General features: G+C 36.0%; 1 protein-coding gene across 2 annotated transcripts in view; it reads left to right on the forward strand.

Annotated features, from left to right (window-relative positions):
* LOC128987279 (uncharacterized) overlaps positions 1–19,823 on the forward strand; it is a 43,691-nt gene that overhangs the window by 20,395 nt on the left and 3,473 nt on the right. For both annotated transcript variants that reach the window (XM_054408039.1, XM_054408040.1), the window contains 5 exons: positions 7,458–7,674; positions 8,419–8,608; positions 9,632–9,866; positions 11,964–12,153; positions 17,545–17,829. In XM_054408039.1, coding sequence (XP_054264014.1) covers positions 7,458–7,674; positions 8,419–8,608; positions 9,632–9,866; positions 11,964–12,153; positions 17,545–17,829 — 1,117 coding nt within the window. The remainder of the gene's footprint in view (positions 1–7,457; positions 7,675–8,418; positions 8,609–9,631; positions 9,867–11,963; positions 12,154–17,544; positions 17,830–19,823) is intronic.

Genomic DNA, 19,823 nt, shown 5'->3' on the forward strand with positions numbered 1-19,823 from the left:
CATATGTTCTGAAATGCATTCATTATAAAGATACTCGGTGCTTTTATTAACCTTGATGACACAACTACTAGCCGAAATGAACTTGACAACGTGACCCTCAACAAGAAAAGCACCTCAAAAACAAGACGGGGTAGCGGATTTCTACCCCCGGATATTTACCCCATGAAAAAACGCCTACGTCATTTTGACGTCACGAGGGGCGGGGCTTATACACGTTCGAGAAACAGCCCGCGACTGGAAATCTACCCCCGGACATCTACCCCCGGACATCTACCCCCAGACATCTACCCCCGGACATCTACCCCCGGAAATCTACCCCCATTGGTCAGCTCTGCCGCGTATCGGCCAATATTCATTGTGTTGTATAATTGATTTTATAAATTGCTTTACCTTCTTATATCCAGTAGTAAACATACGATATGTCGATGTCTGTTTTAACATTATCCATATTTATAATTCAATAAGTTGTAACAGTCCTTTTCAACCCGACCTACTTCACTGATTTTTACGATTGAGGTGTCTTTTAAAAGCTTAAGATCTAGCGCAGCACAAAATGGTAATTAAAAGGATATTTCGATTATGGCTTCAAAATGTTGACCCCTAAGCCTTTGATTTATTCCTAGAAGGTGCTTCCAATGGTTGACCAACTTTTACACTATACAGTAACAGTTTAAAAGTGAAATGTGAGGAGTACTCATCAGATCAATTTTTAAGTCAGGTTGTGAAAACATGAATGATCGTCTGCAACTGTAAACAGGAGATGAAAAAGTTATGAAAATAATATAATATTGCGCACTTTTCACATGGTCAAGTGTTACATCGTACTGAACCATTGTTTTTACACACATTTCTTAAAGGATAAAGTGAATAAACTGTGGTGACCTGAACCATTGTTTTTACACACATTTCTTAAAGGATAAAGTGAATAAACTGTGGTGAACTTCCGGTTTATTCAATGTAGGCCTAGTAGGAATAATTGTTTAGTAAAACAAAACTCAGTTGTAAACTGTTAAATTGAGAAAGAGGATCAATAAAAGTCAGGTGTATAATGGTAAATTTTTCATATCATCTAGTAAAAAAAATAGTTTCTAAGATTTAAATGCGTACTAAGAAAGGATTTAAAGTATTTTCTCTTAAATACCTAAAATAAGACAATTCAGTTGTAAACTGTTAAATTGAGAAAGAGGATCAATAAAAAGTCAGGTGTATAATGGTAAATTTTTCATATCACCTAGTAGTAAAAAATTTTATATATATACGCCTAAATACCCCCATTGCAGCACATTCGCATATTCAGAGCATGTATAAAGTCTTATTGGAAAATCCTGCCTTAAAACAAAACTTGTCAACTTATGTCCATAAATAAGTGTTCAAAAGATTCATTCATAAGAATACCAAATAGGAAGTGAATAAGCAGGTTTCCTGAAAATGTTAAAATGAGGCATTTTAAGGTAGTATACAGAACAGAATTAGGTTAAACCCGTCGACACTGACGGTTACTTTCAAGGCTTATGCTAATTCATTTTATAACTGCGATAAATAGATTGAAGTAATACAAATTTTGAGCATTTATCTCTTTTGATGAGTAATAAGTGTAAAAGCAATAATGACTATTGCGTTAGTTACAAAATATGGTTGATCATTCAATGAATAAAATATTTCCCATACCGTACGTCATAACAGTTATTATTACAATGTTAACCGGTTTCTCTTCTTTTGGAAGAACCTTTAAATAGTTTTAAAATCGTATTGGTCAATCTTTTGTGATAAACACTTCCGATCCGCGCTCATGCATGCGCTGTTAGCTGTTACTGTATGTGAAAGTTTGTCAACCATTTAAATCACTGTCTGGAAATGAATCAAATGCTTAACTTTTGAAGCCCTTTATCAACATATGGTTTTAAATACCATTTTGCGTTGAGCTGAATCTTAAGATTTAAAATTAGACCTCAATCATAAATATCAGTGAAGTAGTTCGGGTGAAAAAGGGCTCTATCATTTCAGCCTCTGGATTGCTTATATAATCAAATAAATAAATAGTAAAGTCTTACCTTAGCAATCCTTGTTATGGTGGTCCGATATTAATTTCAAACCCGTAGGTTCATCATCAGTCGGAAGTTTAGGTAGACCAAATTTTTGTTATAAAATCCACCCGATGGGTTTCGTAGAAATGTTGACATTTAACACAACTGTCTTTGTGTTAAATGTCAACATTTCTACGAAACCCATCGGGTGGATTTTATAACAAAAATTTGGTCTACCTAAACTTCCGACTGATGATGAACCTACGGGTTTGAAATTAATATCGGACCACCATAACAAGGATTGCTAAGGTAAGACTTTACTATTTATTTATTTGAAAAAGGGCTGTTACAACTTATTTTATTAGGAAGATAGATAATGTTAAACAAGGCAATGACATATCACATGCTTAATACTAGATATTAGAGGGTAATGATTAACCGAAGAGACGTTGATTTACATAAAACAATTAATAAAATCAATTACAACAATGAATATTGGCCGATACGTGGCAGAGCTGACCACTGGGGGTAGATTTCCGGGGGTAGATGTCCGGGGGTAGATGTCTGGGGGTAGATGTCCGGGGGTAGATTTCCAGTCGCGGGCTGTTTCTCGACCATGTATAAGCCCCGCCCCTCGTGACGTCAAAATGACGTAGGCGTTTTTTCATGGGGGTAAATATCCGGGGGTAGAAATCCGGCGACCCAACAAGACTATTTTCCTAATCCCCTTAACGCACTTTAATACTTTAATTGAGTAAACGTTTAAAAACATAAAAAAAACATCAAGAAAAGCACTTTATAAAAGTTTTTTTCTTTTTTCAAAACTTTTATTATTTTTTAAAATTTCATTGACATTTGAAGTTTTATAAAATGTCCATGGTAACCATAAATACCCCCGCCGCAGCAAACCTGCCGACTAAGCGAATTTCCATTTGTCTGAATTGATTTTCAGTTAAATATATTTTAATAACATTAGGTTTAACGAGTACCTATAGGTTTGCTGCTACAAGGAAACTAATAAAGTGTGTTTTTGAGTAAAATATTGATAGCTTAGTACAGAATAAATAAATTTGCTAAGTTTGATCAAAATATATCCATAAACAAGCAAACTACAACATTTGACAGTATTCTCCATAAGAATAACATGGGAATTTTAAATTTACAATTTTTTAAATTTTCTCCGTTACTTATAATTGAACAAAAATACTTTTATATACTAAATTATTTGTTTTTTAAGCTCTTTAAAAAGGTCAAAAGAGAAATCGGGAAATTTTGTGTTTTGTGGGTCAAAAGTGAGAAAAACCAACTTTTACCCCATAAAACCCCCCGTAAAGCCCCGTTCCCATGGTCCGATCGTGCTGGTTCGCGAACTCATTCAAGTTTATCTCGCTTTACACCTTTAAACCAAATTTCATCAAAATCGGACAAAAATTACTCAAGTTATCGCGTTCACGGATGTATATATATATATATATATATAAATAAAGATTAAACATTAATAAACTTAGTACCCAAGTAAAATAATTTATTAAAATATTTTACTTGGGTACTAAGTTTATTAATGTTTAATCTTTATTTATATATAGTAGCCCTATTTTTCTATTTTTCATATATATATATATATATATATATATATATACATATATAAAAATTTGAACGAATGGTGTTTTTGGCCTCTAGGGACATCAAAATGAAAAAGTAAATCGGTCCCGGGTCTAGGTCTTACCATGCCACCTACGGTAATAGCTACTTCCCTATAGGGAAATTCGCTAAAATAGCTACTTCCCTATAGGGAAATTCGCTAATACTTCCCTATAGGGAAATTCGCTAAAATAGCTACTTCCCTATAAGGAAATTCGCTAAAATACTTCCCTATAGGGAAATTCGCTAAAATAGCTACTTCCCTATAGGGAAATTCGCTAAAAAACCAAAGATATTGCGTACCATTGGTAACGCAATATCTTTGGTTTTTTTACTAATAGAGCATCGTTAATGGAAAAAGATGAAATTCTGCCACGACCATAACGGACGTAAAAATGAATATTAAAAATAGTTTATAAAGTTTTTTTTATAGATATGTTTTGGTGTAGATTTATAGCGATGTTTAATCTATATGAAATAATATCACCACTATACGAACGAATATTTGATAAAGTTTTATTTGTAAACGAATGAAGAAGTGTGTTGAGTCATAACATAGTCAAAACTAAACAGTTGAACAAAAAACAAGCAACAGCTGTTACATAATAAATATTATAATAAAGTATAGACTAACGGCAATACAGCTGTGGCTAAGTTGACACCACATCAGCCCCCCGCAGAGACTGGAAGTCCAGGAAGCTTGAGCTTAACATTTCGTCCATACCGAGTTGTATAGCTTCTGAATGACTGCGATGGCTTGCGATCTCCGATATCTTCGTCGCTTATCAACTGACGAACGCATTCTTCTTCACTAGTAGACAGTCTTTCAATAAGCTTCGAACGAAGTACAGCGTAACGCTTCGTTGTAGGCGGATTTGTGATGATGTCCTCTACTTCCACTGCGTAACGTGTTTCAAGCTGAGATACGACGTAGTGGAACCGAGTGTCATCACTTGTGATGCCTGAGATGGCGAACTGGGAATCTACCTGAGCAAACCATAGATTAGGTCGATCGGCCCAGAATGGTGGAAGCTTTACTGCAACTCGATTCACTGATAGATTACCAGGGTCGTTGCGTTGCTGAACGTTGGTGGATACTTCATCTTGTTGCTCTCGTAGATTCGCCAATTGAGCTTCGATTTCTTCTAGCGACATTGGTAATATTGATGAAGGAATGTCGTGCTTTTTGTTGTCGTTGTTCGGGGTCACCAATATATAGCGATGTTTAGTCTATATGAAATAATATCACCACTATACGAACGAATATTTGATAAAGTTTTATTTGTAAACGAATGAAGAAGTGTGCTGAGTCATAACATAGTCAAAACTAAATAGTTGAACAAAAAACAAGCAACAGCTGTTACATAATAAATATTAAAATAAAGTACAGACTAACGGCAATACAGCTGCGGCTAAGTTGACGCCACAGATTCATTTAGATTTAGGGCCATTTTGCAATAAACAGTTCACTAAGCTTTTGGTATAGGTACCGTACCGTATTTGGTCTTTCTAAAAAAAAAAATCTGATTACTCAACAAATTGAAAAAAAGCTAAAAAAATCTCTTTAAGTTTGTATAACTCTGAACAAACGTTCCCAATATATGAAAAACCTTCATGTTTTTAAAGAGGCGTCCTTCTATAGTGTGTATAAAAGATGGAAATTTGATATATAATTTGTTTAATTTTTTATGATCCAAATCATTAATGTTATGGTCAGGGACAAGTGTTACGAGAATAACTATATTGTTTATTTAGGTTTTCATTCCACTACTCTTATTCATATAATATTCCACAAGACTTGATAAAGCATAATTTATTTTTAAAACGTAATAGTTTTATTTATAACTCTATACAATATAAGCGTTACTTTATATAGGGCAATAAAAATACCGGTCAATGTAAATCTAGTTCAAAATCAAAATTTTTTTACATCCTTCAATTAATTGTACTGTTATAAGAAAAAATTGTGTTGCAATTAAACTAAACTGTGCAATTTACAATGACATTAAAATGTATTTTCACGACCATAACACAGTAAAATCGATAAGGCTATTTTGGTCGTGAAAAAACCTGTGATGGTCGTTATAATACGGTCGTGAAATCACGTGTTATTTGGCTCTCTTCTGGTGGCAGCCCTACATCTCATGTTTGAGGAGGCAAAGTGGGTTTCTAGGTTCACTTACCAATTACAATATAATACAGTAGAGCCTTGATAACAAGACTCTCATGGGGATTATAAAATAAGTCTGGTTATCAAGGTTGACTTCTTATTGAGGTTTGCAATAACATGTGCTTAGAGGTTAAATAAATTCAAGGGGATTTGAAAATTACACTTGTTATCAAGAGTGACTTGTTATAAAGGGTCTTCTTATCGAGGTTCCACTGAACACAAATTAACACACCATGTCTACTTCATAAGATTACTACGTACGGTCGTGATCAAATTTATCTCAAATTTATCTTTATTAATCCTGTACTTCCTTTTTTACTGCAAAACCACCGGTACATCAAAACTATAACGCACATCCAGAACCAGTCTCTAAAACCAACTGACGCTATTGCCGCCAGACTTGCCACTGTCGAGTTCCAAATCTGCAAATTTTGCCATTATGGTCGGGACGTCAAATCGAGGGACAGACTTAATTTGTCATGGCAGTCAGTTCGCAATGAAAACAAAATTATTATATGCTCCTTTTTTGTAAGTTTAATAACTATTCATGACTTTAAAATAGGGCATTATATATTTCGGCATGAATAATTTGTCTAAAAACAGCGTGAAAGTTGAAAAATGTACCCTAGGGACATGTGATGGTCGTGAATTCCAAGACTTTAAAAATACAAAAAAACATACTTAGAACCTATTTATCAACAAATAAATGTGTGTAACATGTTGCCCCCGTCCCAAAAAATATTAAAACACATGATGATATACTACAAATACAGTATCTACGAAGTAAAAGGGCAGGGACATTAAAACGTACGTTTCAAAATGTTCGCTCCATACTTTCTTATGAATAATCAACTATACAAAGTAGGTATTTTAAGCCAAGTATGAATGGAGATGAGTGTAGGATGAGTGGCGCGATCTTGTAGTCTTGTCAGTGACTAGGACCGACATATTCCTTAGACACAGCTGTTAATTAATAGCCCATACCCCTTTAAGACCCGGGAATCTTAGTCATCTCGACCGCTTTAAGTCCTGAGCAAATTTTGAATAATTGTTGGTTTTTAACCTAGATTTCAAATACTAAAATTATTGATTAGGTTTGTTTTAAAGACGAAACCTTCATAATACCATATTAACCATTTCAGTTTCAGCAATAATTAGCATACGTTTAAAAACATAAATAAAACAGTCAATAACCTTAACAGTTGCCTCTTTCTCCTATCTTACCGTGACATTGCAACAAAACAATCAGTGTTACCATAAGACATGAAGGCAGACTGCAAAACAAAAATTCCCAGCTGATCTCCATAACCTACACAATCGATGCGTACAGGTCTGAGCAACAGAAAGGTCCAGAAATTAAAAAAAACAAATAAACATCTAACCTACACAATCGTGTTGGTTAGGTTGTCAGGACTTAAAAATTTACCTACACAAATGAGTGTGCTGGGTCTGAAAGGGATACAGCTAAACTAAGGGACCTACAGTTTATAGTGGAATCTTATAGAGGTTCTACTGTATATCTTAGAACTTTTAAATGCCAAAACATCCAACCTCTACAGTCCTTTGAGGTATAACACAAGAAAAAAGTGTATGAAGTTTACTCTTTACTGATCCATTTTCAGATTTGTAAGCATGCTTACTCTGGTGTTTGAACTGAGTTCCATCGGAGAGCACATTTCTGCATGGAGGGAATTTAAATTGTGCGAAGAGTTATTAGAGCAAGAAAGAAACAAAGATGGAAAAACTTATAGCATGGTGCAAGAAGCTCTGATCCACGTTCTCCTGTCTACAAAAGTACATTTGCTGCTTCGAAGTGATTGTCCAGTTGAAGCTAGACAGGTAAGAAGGTTAAGATTGTTTTAAGCATAAATAATTGTTTCATACAATTCAATTTAAACTCTTATTCATCCCTTGAAATGTAATATTAAGACATGGACAATTTAATTTAATAAGTTATGATCAAAAGTTGAATCGAGTTAAAGTTACACAATAATCTCTGATTAAAACAATCCAGAGAAAATTCTCAACGCACTTACAATGGAGACAGGAGGTCATTTTATCTGAGAACAAAACTCAAAAGTCTGATCTAAGGTAAAAAATATCACCTTTACTTGCAAATGTAATTAAACTTGCTGTAAAATAGTATCACAATTATTCCTTATTTAAATAACCTTAGTGTAATGAGTACTTAGGTTTGCTGCGACAGGAAGGGTCGCACAAACAAGTGTTTTTTTAGTAAAATGTTTATAAAATAGTTCATTCTAAAATAGTTTAGAATGAAATAAATGGATTTTCCAAATTTTATCAAAATTTATATCTATAAAAGAGGAACTATGTATGTATGTACGTTATGGACTCCGAAACCGCTCGACAAATTGTAATAAAACTTTCAGGCATTATTAAGCATCTTTCAAGCATGGTTTGTGTGTACTTTTGGTTACCGTCTTAAACGCTTTGAATTAAAAAACTTAACAGGTGAAAATGTAGAAGCTTGTAAACACTGACTGTATGCAGTGTACAATAGCAGCGTTGATAGCTGGATGAATATGAACCCTACTGTTATACAATGTACTGTTTCCTCAGGTTGTGCAAGACTTGCAAATGGTGAAGGATATGTCTGTTGAGGGGTTGGCAGCGTTGCAAGGTTTGAAGGCTTGGTTCTTCCATCACTATCGTGGTGAAGGAGCACGACTAGCACTGCAGTGTGCTCGTCAAGCTCTTGCTCTCATTCCCAACTCACCCCTTTGGATGATCCTCACTTCTCAGTCTTTGAGTAGGCTATACTTATTATTTACTTACATTTTTACTTACTTTATATTACGAATATTTCAAAACCCACTATACAGTTACAAGAATATCACAGATTAGCCGTATTTACTGGGGCGGCTCCGGGCAGATTCTTATTTAAAGTTTTATCTTCCCCCTCCTCATGTATTTCAATACAATTTTTTTTAAAGGTCTACAATATAGGCTTTGATTATTTTTACTTTCTCTCCCTATACTTTAGTAGCATATATGGAGAAAATATGGTTTTTGGCCAAATTTTCTAGTTTGAGTTTTGAGATGACATATCCATTTTTGGCCCTGTGAACCCAAAAAAGTGGTTTTTGAATTGATGTCTGACTGTCTGTATGTGTAGATGTGTACAGAGCTACAGACAGCGAGACAGCACCTGTAGTCCAATTTCGATTACATTTGGTATGTAGGTACCAAGCCATGTAGTAGATGTATCTCCAGGCATTTTTTAAAGTTTTTTGAAATTATGATTTTAAATAGTGATTTTCCCATAAAAACCCATGAGTTAACTTAACAGAAAAACCTAATTTTCTCAAAAATAGCCCGATTTTGGTAAATATTTGATTTAGTATGACCTTTAAATTTTGAACAAAATGGTACAACTCCCATTGCTGTAAAAATTACGGTTTAAAAGTAACTGTAACTTTTACTTTCCCCTTAAAACACAAAAATAACAGAAAATCAAAATAGTTAATAATTAGACAATTATGTATACACAAAATATTTGAATGAACACGATTTTTTAAATTGAACTTAGGCCCTCCGGGGTGGAATGGTTTCTGGAGCCGCCATTGTGTATATACAGAAATCAACCCACACCTAGTTTAAAAACTCAGGAACTTAGTTGGTTAGGGAGCTTTATCCATAAAACAGCTTTAGTTTACACTACTTCTCAATCAGCAACTATTCCTTTGGTTAAGTTACAGCTTTTACATGTGATAAGGTTGGTCAATAGATTTATTAACTTAACTACAAATAAAATGTTTTAAAATTAATCTAGGACGTGTCCGTAAACTCCAATCCTCCCTGGAAGAAGTATCATCAGAGGAAGTGGAGTTGTTAGAGGGAGCTGTAGAACAGGAACGTTCTCCTCGGCATTTGTTGTTGCTCGCTCAAGCATACCGCGAGGCTGGGGAATGCAAGTTCCAAAAACATCGCAATGATCAAGACTTCTACCACAGCCAAACCTTCCATGAAATTAGTGAGATTCAACAAAAGTCCTTTGATCTGTACAAGTAATTGGAGTTTTTATTTTAACCAAGTTTTTCACTAATTTAGTAAAGTAGTCATATACTTTATATTATGATATTCAGGTGAATGTAAGTGGAATCACTTGCGCTTGATTCTCATTGCACTCTTAGTGCCTTATATAGTAAACAGTATTTGTAGATGTTTTATGTAAAAGACCATCATTGACATTTCTTGTACCGTATCTATCTTTAGTAAATACTAGCTGTGTGCCCGTTCTCCGCAAAGGGATCTTATAGTAGTCAGTTGAATGTGACAAAAATCACACAATGTTGGGTTTTTGGACATTTGTAATTTTATTTCTTAAGTAGGTAGGCCATGTATTCTATGGAAAAGTACCGGTATCAACGATCGTCGTCAAAAAGGTTGTTAAATAAATAAATAGGTAGGCGTACGTACCCAAGAGATGGGCTATGGGCATATTATCAATTATCAATCGTTGAGATAGTGATGGGGTATGGTCCAGCGATTGCATCACACGGTGAGTAGAAACAGAACAGAAAGTGACACATTAGAAAAGCGAATTTAGCATCATCCGTAAACCTCTGTTACAATCACCCACTGCAGTTGTGATTTTTTTACTTTACACTTTACACAATCACCATTGAAGCAAATCAATTGAATTGAATTGAATTGAGTCAATGGAAACCTTGTTTGTAAGCTATTGGCGACGATCAAAGTGTCCCAGCCTTATACAACACTGATTCAAGGTCTTCTTTCTGGTTATCAAAAATCAAGAACATTTTTATACACAAAGAATCTCTGGTTCCTGACTTGGATGATGCCTAATTATTTAATTTCATTTACGGTTACACTATAATATTGCACTTGCGATTAATTAAATCCGTTATGTAAGAAAAACGTTTTTAATCTCAGTTGGTTGGGACTTGCTTTCAAAACGTGATCGGAAATGGTTGCGGTATTTGTAAACAACATTTGTAAACATATCAGGGACAGCTAGAAAAAATAATCTTGATCCAAACAGCTGTTCGTTATTTCATAGATGATTTATGTGATAAAAATTTAACAAAAATTTGACAAAGATCGCACAAAACTGCATTTTTGAACGTCCGCAATTTTATTTACAAAGTAGTGAGGCCATGTTTTAATGGCAAAAGACACTCTCGCCAATCCAGTGAATACATTAAAACGACTTGGATCTTGATAGGTACTCTCGTTTTCTTAGAGAAGATTGCGTAAAATGCCATCTTGAGTGTTACAGACAGACAGAAAGACAGAAAGACAGACAGACAGACTGACAGAAATATAGATAAGACTTTTTTCTGCTTCTTCAACATATAAAACGTAAAAATAACCTAAAAATATATAAATCTGAGCTATGTACAGACAAAACTCTAATTTTATTTATATAGATTCATTACCTAGTCTTGTTGCTACCTTACTTTGTACTTGTTCTAAAAACACCATTTGTCAACCAGTTGCATGACTAATGGCAACAGGATCCAGGAAATTTTTATTGATGTCCCTTACTACCACTTTTACAACACTTTTCAATCTGGATAAAACTTGTCACACCAATCAAACATTACCGGTACTCTGCAATTAACTAAAATCAGATTCCTTCAAGTTTTAAAATGCAATAGGTGCAGTTCACTTATAAGGAATTATGACATTGTCAGCTAGTCGACAATATTTACAAACATCTTTCCTAGGTGCTTCAAGACGGACAGCATACGTATTCCCAAACAGGTTCCTTATTTGTTGTCCTCAATCAAACAATTTAAGATCACTTAATTGATTACAAACTATTTAACTTATTACATTTAAATGAAGCAAACATTTAGTTCTATGTTTTACAATAAACTTGTGACACACTTAGGATATAAGAAAAGACTATGTGGTTTAGAAAAAAGTTTGAAGAAGTTCTTTCTCTTAGAACAACAATAAAAATATTAAACAATATTTTCATAATTTCAAGGTGAACAATAATTAAACTTTGAGGCTGGTTTTTATTTTAACAATTATTTCTCTCAGTATTTTACTAGAGCCATTAGTAACTAACTAACAATAACTGTTATTTTATAATGGATACTTTGATCCAGAATAGAGGTTTTTTTTTGCAGAGAGGCGATTTCACTGCGGCCAGACTCAGAAGTAGTGAACAGACTTTGTGGTTATGGTCTTCTGAAGCTCCCGGCCTTTAAGTCCGACTACCGTTTGGCAGAGTATTGCCTCCAGAGGGCTTTGGAACAAGACCCTAGAAATTCTACTACCATTCATGCCCTGGGCCTTCACTACTACAAGAGCCTTATGGTAATTACTCACATTTCATAGCAACTTACTACAGTCAAACAAACCTTTTTCAAACAAAATATGTATTTTCAGTAAATCAATCAATCGATTAATCTTTATTCAAACATAGATTGAGTACAGTGCTGCGCCAAAACTTATTTAGTAATTACAAGTTGAAGTTACATTATGAAATGTAGATGTGTTTTAGATACACAGAGAATTAGGAATATAAAAATATGATAAATACACATCACTACAAAGTTTGGGGTGCACAGAAGGAGTCTCCCCGAAGATTGTGACCATTGCACGCTATGAACGACATCACAATCGGGCGCACCCCGGGCAACGCTGACATGTCAGCGGTAAATCCTTCTACAACCGGACGACTTCGAAAAATGAATCTGCCTAAACGGTCTTTTTCAAGGCCATTAGTAACGATTTCGATTAATATCGAGGGAATATCGAGAGACAAAGAAGTATTACTGTCTGATATGTGCAAGACGTACGAATGAGACTTCCTCCTTGTGCAAGAAACACACCGGGGCATTTTAAAACCTAGACCCAACATAGAGGGAATGAGACTGATTCTAGAGAGACCTCAGGCATGATCAATATGGTAGTGCTGTTTTTGCCAGGCCATACATTGACGTCACCTCAGCTTCGCTTACTGAGAGGAACAATACTGAGATACTAACGGTCAGGACACCACAGTACAGTGTCACCTCTTTGTATAAGCCTCCCGAATCTCAGTATGTATTTACAGAGCCCGATAATCTATGCTATGATGACATTAATTTCGTTTTGGGGGATTTTAATTGTCAGAGCATTGCTTTGGGATACAAAGAGACAAGTGAAAATGGGACAAAACTTGAAACCTGGGCTGAGGCAAATGACCTGCAGCTTCTACACGATCCTAAGCTCCCTTGCTCCTTTAACAGCGGTAGATGGAAGAGGGGTTATAACCCTGACAACATCTTTGTGAGCAGCAGGATTGCCTCCCAGTGTGAAAAGTCTGTAGGTGATCCGATTCCCAGAACTCAACACAGACCTATAGAATGCACCGTTAGTGCTGTTGTTAAACCTGAAGTTGTTCCTCTAAGGTGCAGGTTTAATTTCAAAAAGGCCAACTGGACGGGTTTTAAGGAGATCATTGACAGAGAAATCGTCAATATCCCTCCACAACCTGATATGTATGACTCCTTCGTTAAGCTTGTCCAGCAGGTCTCGAGAAAAATGATACCTAGAGGCTGTCAAACCCATTACATCGCAGGACTCTTTGAAGAGGCAAAGCCACTGCTAGAACAATACCAAGGTCTCTTTGACAATGATCCCTTTGCTGAGGACACACTTCTAGCAGGTGAAGAGCTTTATGTCAGTCATTGCCGAAAATCGCAAAACTAAGTGGTGTGATCTTGTGGAGAGTTTAGATATGCAGGTGAACAGCAGACGGGCCTGGAAGTTCCTCAAGAACATAAATGGAGATGCGACAAAACCAAAAGACAACTTTACAACAGTTACTGCCGATCAAGTTGCTACCAACCTTCTTTTAAATGGCAAAACCTATGGAAGGAAATACCTGGAGTCTGTTGTGCGTGATGTGGCAAGTGAGAATCACTTCCTGGAAGAACCATTCACCATGTCCGAGCTAACTGCAGTCATTACCAGCTTAAAGACTAATAGAGCTCCAGGTATTGACAAGATCAGAGTCGAACAACTAAAGAACCTAGGTAAAAATGCCATGCAATGGTTGTTGAGCCTCATGAACATGTGCGTAAGCCGAATGCATATACCAAAGGCATGGAGGAAAGCTCGTGTGGCTTCACTGCTCAAACCTGGGAAAGATCCAAACGATCCTAAGAACTTTCGACCTTAAGGCGCATTGTATTGCGACAAGAAGTAAAGTCTCAGCGAGGAATAATATCATCAGGAAGCTCACCAGCAGATGCTGGGGTGCTAACCCTAATGTCCTCAGAACCTCAGCTTTAGTGCTCAGTGTGTCGGCTGCACCAGTATGGAATGCATCGTCACATGCAAAAAAGGTTGACATTGCAGTCAATGACATGGCTCGGCTTGTAACTGGGTGTTTGAAACTAACCCCCAGTACACATAAACTCTATCCTATCATAGGGATTGCCCCTCCATCAATCCGACATGATGTTGCTGCCGACGCAGAAAGGACTAAGCAAGAGACAGACCCTCGTCACCCATTACACGGCCACCAACCTGCAGAGCGACGGCTTCGATCCAGAAAGAGCTTTTTATCACGGACACGAGTTCTGGATGGATCACTCTCAAGCAATCCTAACCCTCCCATACCAGCCAGGGAGGAACTGGCTCCTGGTGGAGGCCTTCATTACACGATGTGGAAGACCCTAAATCGAATTAGGGTCGAGGTACCAAAATGCAAGGCAAACATGCAGAAATGGGGTCTTACCAGACGAAGAAAACATCTTGGTGCTGTTCAGGATCCTGGCCATCTGCTGATCTGCCCACGCCTAGACCAGTCTTGCACATTAGATGATCTTTTACATGCGAATGACAAAGCCATATCGGTAGCTAATTTTTGGAAAAGCGAAGTCTGATTTCCGTACACGGAAAGTAAGTACTACAAAGTTTAATCATAAATAATAAGTGGTAAGTCTCAAATTTAATTTTTTCTGCATCCTAGTGTATTAATTATTTATGCAATAACCAAATAAATCTTTACTCATTGAAACAGATTTACTTTTAAAACTTGTTCAACTTCAGAAGAACGAATCTGAGTATTACAGTGTTTGACAATCCTTACAAGTCAGTTGCCAATTTGGAAAACTGAAACAAATGTAAAAAATTGCTGGGACTAAGCAATCTTAACCTAAGACCTCGATACCTTGAAGCTGAATGAGTAATAGTAAAAATTCAAGCCATCCAGTTTTTCAAGCAAGTGAGGTTCGAGTTATCAGCGGCCAGCCATCTTTTGTGAGTCAGGAATTGGTTGAAAAAGTAAATGAAAAAAAATCGTGAAAACAGACGTTTCACCATAAGAATGCTTTCTGATGAATTCTCACAAAGTTCAAAATCTCTTTTGCATGATATTGTTGTTAATCACTTGAATTATTGCAAGATATGTTCCTGTTGGGTTCCGAAAATGCTTACAGCAATGTTTCTCTTCAATGGCGGCATCTTTCTGTGAAGAGGATATAGAAAAGTTAGTTCCAGGGACATATTTCCGAATAGGCAGACTAGGCGCCCGCCTGGGGCAGCAAATTTTAGGAGCGGCAAATTTAGGGGATTTTAATCTAAAAAAATAAACGTTTAGCAAATAATTCTGAGAGTTTTATTTAATAGTAGAGTAGAGTAACTATTTAGTGCATTAAGAGAACTTTGACTTATAAAAGTAAGCTTCAAGTTATTGAGGCACGTGAACAAGAAATTTTGAGTAATAGAGGTTAAGTGTATTACACAGATCACTAAAAGTCAAAATTTGACTATCAAGGTAAAATAAACCCTTTGACTTAAAAAGGTATTTTTGGAATTGTGATTTGCTGAGGTTTCAAGGGTTATATGGAAAAAAATTGAGATCAAGGAATTTGAGATATCAAGGTTCTAGTTATTGAAGTCCTGTACAAATATTCAGTGGCGGTTCTAGGACCTTGTCAAGGGGGGGGCTACCGGGGGGGGTTTTAAAAACATTAGACATTTTAAAAATTAAACCATGGCGATTGCATTCATGAATTTCAAAACACTGTAGACAACGGCCATATCCTCCTAAAAAGCCGTTGGGTGACTTTCTACAGCCAGTTTTAACGTCTAGAACTGTGTGCACAACCTCCCATTTCCCCATTTTTTTTTGTCATGAATAAGTAGACATTTTTAAAACTAACTGACTAAAACTAACATTTAGTGAGTCGGTGGCTCAGTCGGTAGCGTCGCGGCCTTCGGGCCCAAGGCAGCATTGTCGTGGGTTCGGATCCTGGTCACTGCCGATAAAATTTTAACAGTTCACCTTTGTACTGTACCGGCTCACTCCTTGCCTTGCTGTTAACGATCCACGCACGGGCGCTTAGTCTATGTGGACGGGCAAATGCAAGGTTAAAAGAGGCCGCCAACCTCTTTAAAAAAAAAAAAAAAAAAACTATGACGATTGCATTCATAAAATCTCAAATCATATTGTAGGCTACGGCAATATCATCCTAAAAGCTGTTTACTGACTTTCTAAAGCCATTATTAATCCAAATATTAATCGAAATCCAAAATTATTTAATCCAATCAAAATTAAATTATTTTTCCAATTATTTAATCCAATTACTAAGCCATTATGTGTCCAACTGTCCAAAAACCTGCCAATTCACCTGTTATTTGTCTTTGTCATGAGCAAGTGAAGTAAGTAGACATTTAAAAAATCAAATTATGACGAACTTGCTTTCATGAATTTCAAAACATAGGCCTACTGTAGACTACAAAGCCATATCTCCTAAAAATAAGCCGTTTGGTCACTTTTATAGGGCTATTTCTAACGGCTATAACTGTGCTCAATAGTTATCCTAAAACCTTCCATTTCACCTATTATATGCTGTTTATATGTCATGCAAGCAAGTAGATACGTTTTTTAAACTTATGTTTTTCTACAGTCCATTTCATAGATCTGTCACATGTACAGTATCGAATTCAGTACCGGTAATAGCAGTGACTATACAAAACTTTAACATTAGTGTTTATATAGTAAAAGGTAAAAGGCTACTGGTGCTACAGCTGATTGCTGATTGATGCCTGTGGCCTGTGTAAAGTTAGTGGCTAGCAGACAATTTGACAACTATGGAACATCAGGAAATCAGCTGTTTCCCCGTCCTTGGTCGCGCGCTCAGCGCTCGCCATCGTCATAGCATGTCAACAGCTGACTGCTGTAAAAATTGGATGATGCGTATAGTATCACTAACTTTCCATTGAGTATAACTAACTTTCCATTGCGTAATATTGTTTTATTTGCTGTGCTATTGTCCACAAAGTTGATCTATGTGGAACTTAATACTACTCCTGCCATCGCTTATTCAGTTTAATAACATCTACATTGATGTCTGTTTTATGACATTGCGTTTTTTAAGGACGAAATGTACGTTTAAATTTATTTTTCCAGGGTCCAAGGGGGGGGGCTTTAGCCCCTGTAGCCCCCCCCTTGGAACCGCCACTGCAAATATTAGTACCCTGACGTCATGGTCAATTTGGTTTGTTTATGGTGTTTCGTATAAAAAAGAGGTGGGCAAAAAAACTTGTATTAACTTATAAATATAAATTTAAACATCTATTCCACCCCCAACTATTCATAATTTCATACTTGGCTCAAAATTTAAAAGAATATTTTATCAAAAAAATTTTCTCAAAACTTCTTATCCTAATTCCAATGTATATCCAACAAAATTTTTCTCTTTCTTGCAGGATTATGAAAAAGCAGCCTTATATTGTGAAAAAGCTGGAAAATTGGGCAACTTTCCTGCCTCATTGGACATGTTGAGAATGAAACGGCTTGTGTATGGAAGTAACTACGATCCTGTGTTTGACTTCCAAAAGCTATTACATCAATACGGAGATGACCACATGAAACGACATGAGATTCTTTGTCAAATGGGTTCCTACTACCTCTTCTTTGAAAGGAATCTTGAAAAGGCTTTGAAATATTTTGAAACACTAGTCAAAGAGAATGCAGAGCTTTCTATTATGACGGTAAGCTTTTTATACTTACATACAGGCCCGAGAGATAATTGTGCCTCCTCCCTATTCCTTGTGGAGAAATTTGTCTCTTCTTACTTACGTACTTACTGCCGTGGCTCCACAAATCTCAGTTGATTCTTCGCCTCTTGTACCAGCCTCTTCCACCCTTCTCTGTCTTCTGCCAAGTTGACATTTGCACCCATTGTCCTGATGTCATTCAATACTTGGTCCGTCCATCTCAATTTCGGCCTTCCCAATGGGCGTTTACCTCCAGGTGTGGCTCTCCAAACTTCATACAGTCTTGCTCCTTTCTCTCTTCTTAGCACATGCCCTATCCAACTTAACCTTCTTCCCTTAACTATTGCAACAATATCTGGGTCAGTGTATAGTGATCTTAACTCTCTATTTTTCCTTATTCTCCACATTTGTCCCTCCGGCACTGGACTAAATATTTTTCTTAGGATTTTATTTTGAAACACAATGAGTCGGTTTTCATTTTCTTGGACAATACCCATGTTTTACTACCATATAACAGAATAGGTTGAATTATTGTCTTATATAACTGTATTTTGGTTCTGTGAGATAATAATTTAGATGAGATCAACTTCTTGCAGGCTCCTCAACACTTATTGGCATTTGATAACTTAGTTAGTATGTCTTCATCTTCTGAGTTTCTACTATTTACAGTTACTCCTAAATATTTAAAACTTTCTGTACAATTTATAGTTAAGTTCTTTATATGTATGTTTCTGTTTCTATTGTTTGCTTGTCTTCCAAAGTTAATGATTTTAGTTTTTTCTACATTTACTTGCAATCCTAAAAGTCAAAGTCAAAGTCCTTTATTCAGCCAGATTAACAATACATTGCATTGGCCAAGTCAAGAGATTACATTTATTATGAAATTAATTAACTACTTAATACATTATATACAATTTTTTTTTCTTTTCCTATTTTGTTTGCTTCTGTGATAAGTACTTCTGCCAACAATTTTCTCTTAGCGCCCCAAAAACCTAAAACCTCTCGTACCCCTGGGCCTGGACACACCGGATCTATTTACTAAGCTAAGCTTGATAGTCTGCAATGTGTTTTCTGGTTACTACTCATTAGAACTTTGTGATGCCCTGTTTCACGCTGTACTGAACTGAGGGTGGAAACGGATGCCACTCATCGAATAGTGGTTATATCAAGACAATGACAGGTTGACCACACGGTTTGATTAGAACAATTCATATATTATTTAATATTTTGTTACTAGCAAGAAACCTGTGTAAACACACCATTAGTGTTCAGTGAGTGACAGTGGTGATGGGGGGATATAAGGACATATGGCTAGCATTTACTTAACTACTTAACACTTATGTGTTTACACAGGTTTCTTGCCTCAGCTAGTAAACTTGCCCTAGCTATAGCTTCTTGTCCAACTAGTATTTTTTTTTTTTTAATAATACTTTTAGATATTTATACCAATCTAGTAGGTCTGGGAAATAGCTAGATATATTTTTATACCCCCAGTTTCACTGATTTCATGGTAGCTCTTGTTAATAAGCTTAAACCAGGGTTTAGATCATCTGTAGGTACAGGAATTAGCCTAAGTTTTCAAATTTTCATCAACTTGATATGAGTAGAGTAGTGTTCGATATTTATGGTTAAAGCATGTAGCAAGCATATGAGAAGTCGAAACATGAGAAAAAAGTAATCATGCTCCAGTATATTTATTACCTGTCTGACGCTGTGAGCCTTGACAGGGTTATACCAGTATTAAAAAACATCAAATATTTATTATACATTCAAAATTAAATGTTTGTTGTAATGGCAGTGATGAATATTGAATGTTTTAATCACAAGATTTATCATGTAGGCATTGGCAATTGTAGTTTAACTAGTCACAACTAGATGTCACAGTAGCGGTTAGTGAAAGTTCACCTCTTCACCGCTAGATGTGCTCACAACAGTTTACTTCTTTACCACTATGAGCGCTCACAACAATTCACCTGGTCAACACTAGA

The sequence above is a fragment of the Macrosteles quadrilineatus genome, unplaced genomic scaffold (genome assembly GCF_028750875.1).
Source record: "Macrosteles quadrilineatus isolate MER2022 unplaced genomic scaffold, UCM_ALF_1.0 Scaffold_2__2_contigs__length_208266976, whole genome shotgun sequence".
NCBI lineage: Eukaryota > Metazoa > Arthropoda > Insecta > Hemiptera > Cicadellidae > Macrosteles > Macrosteles quadrilineatus.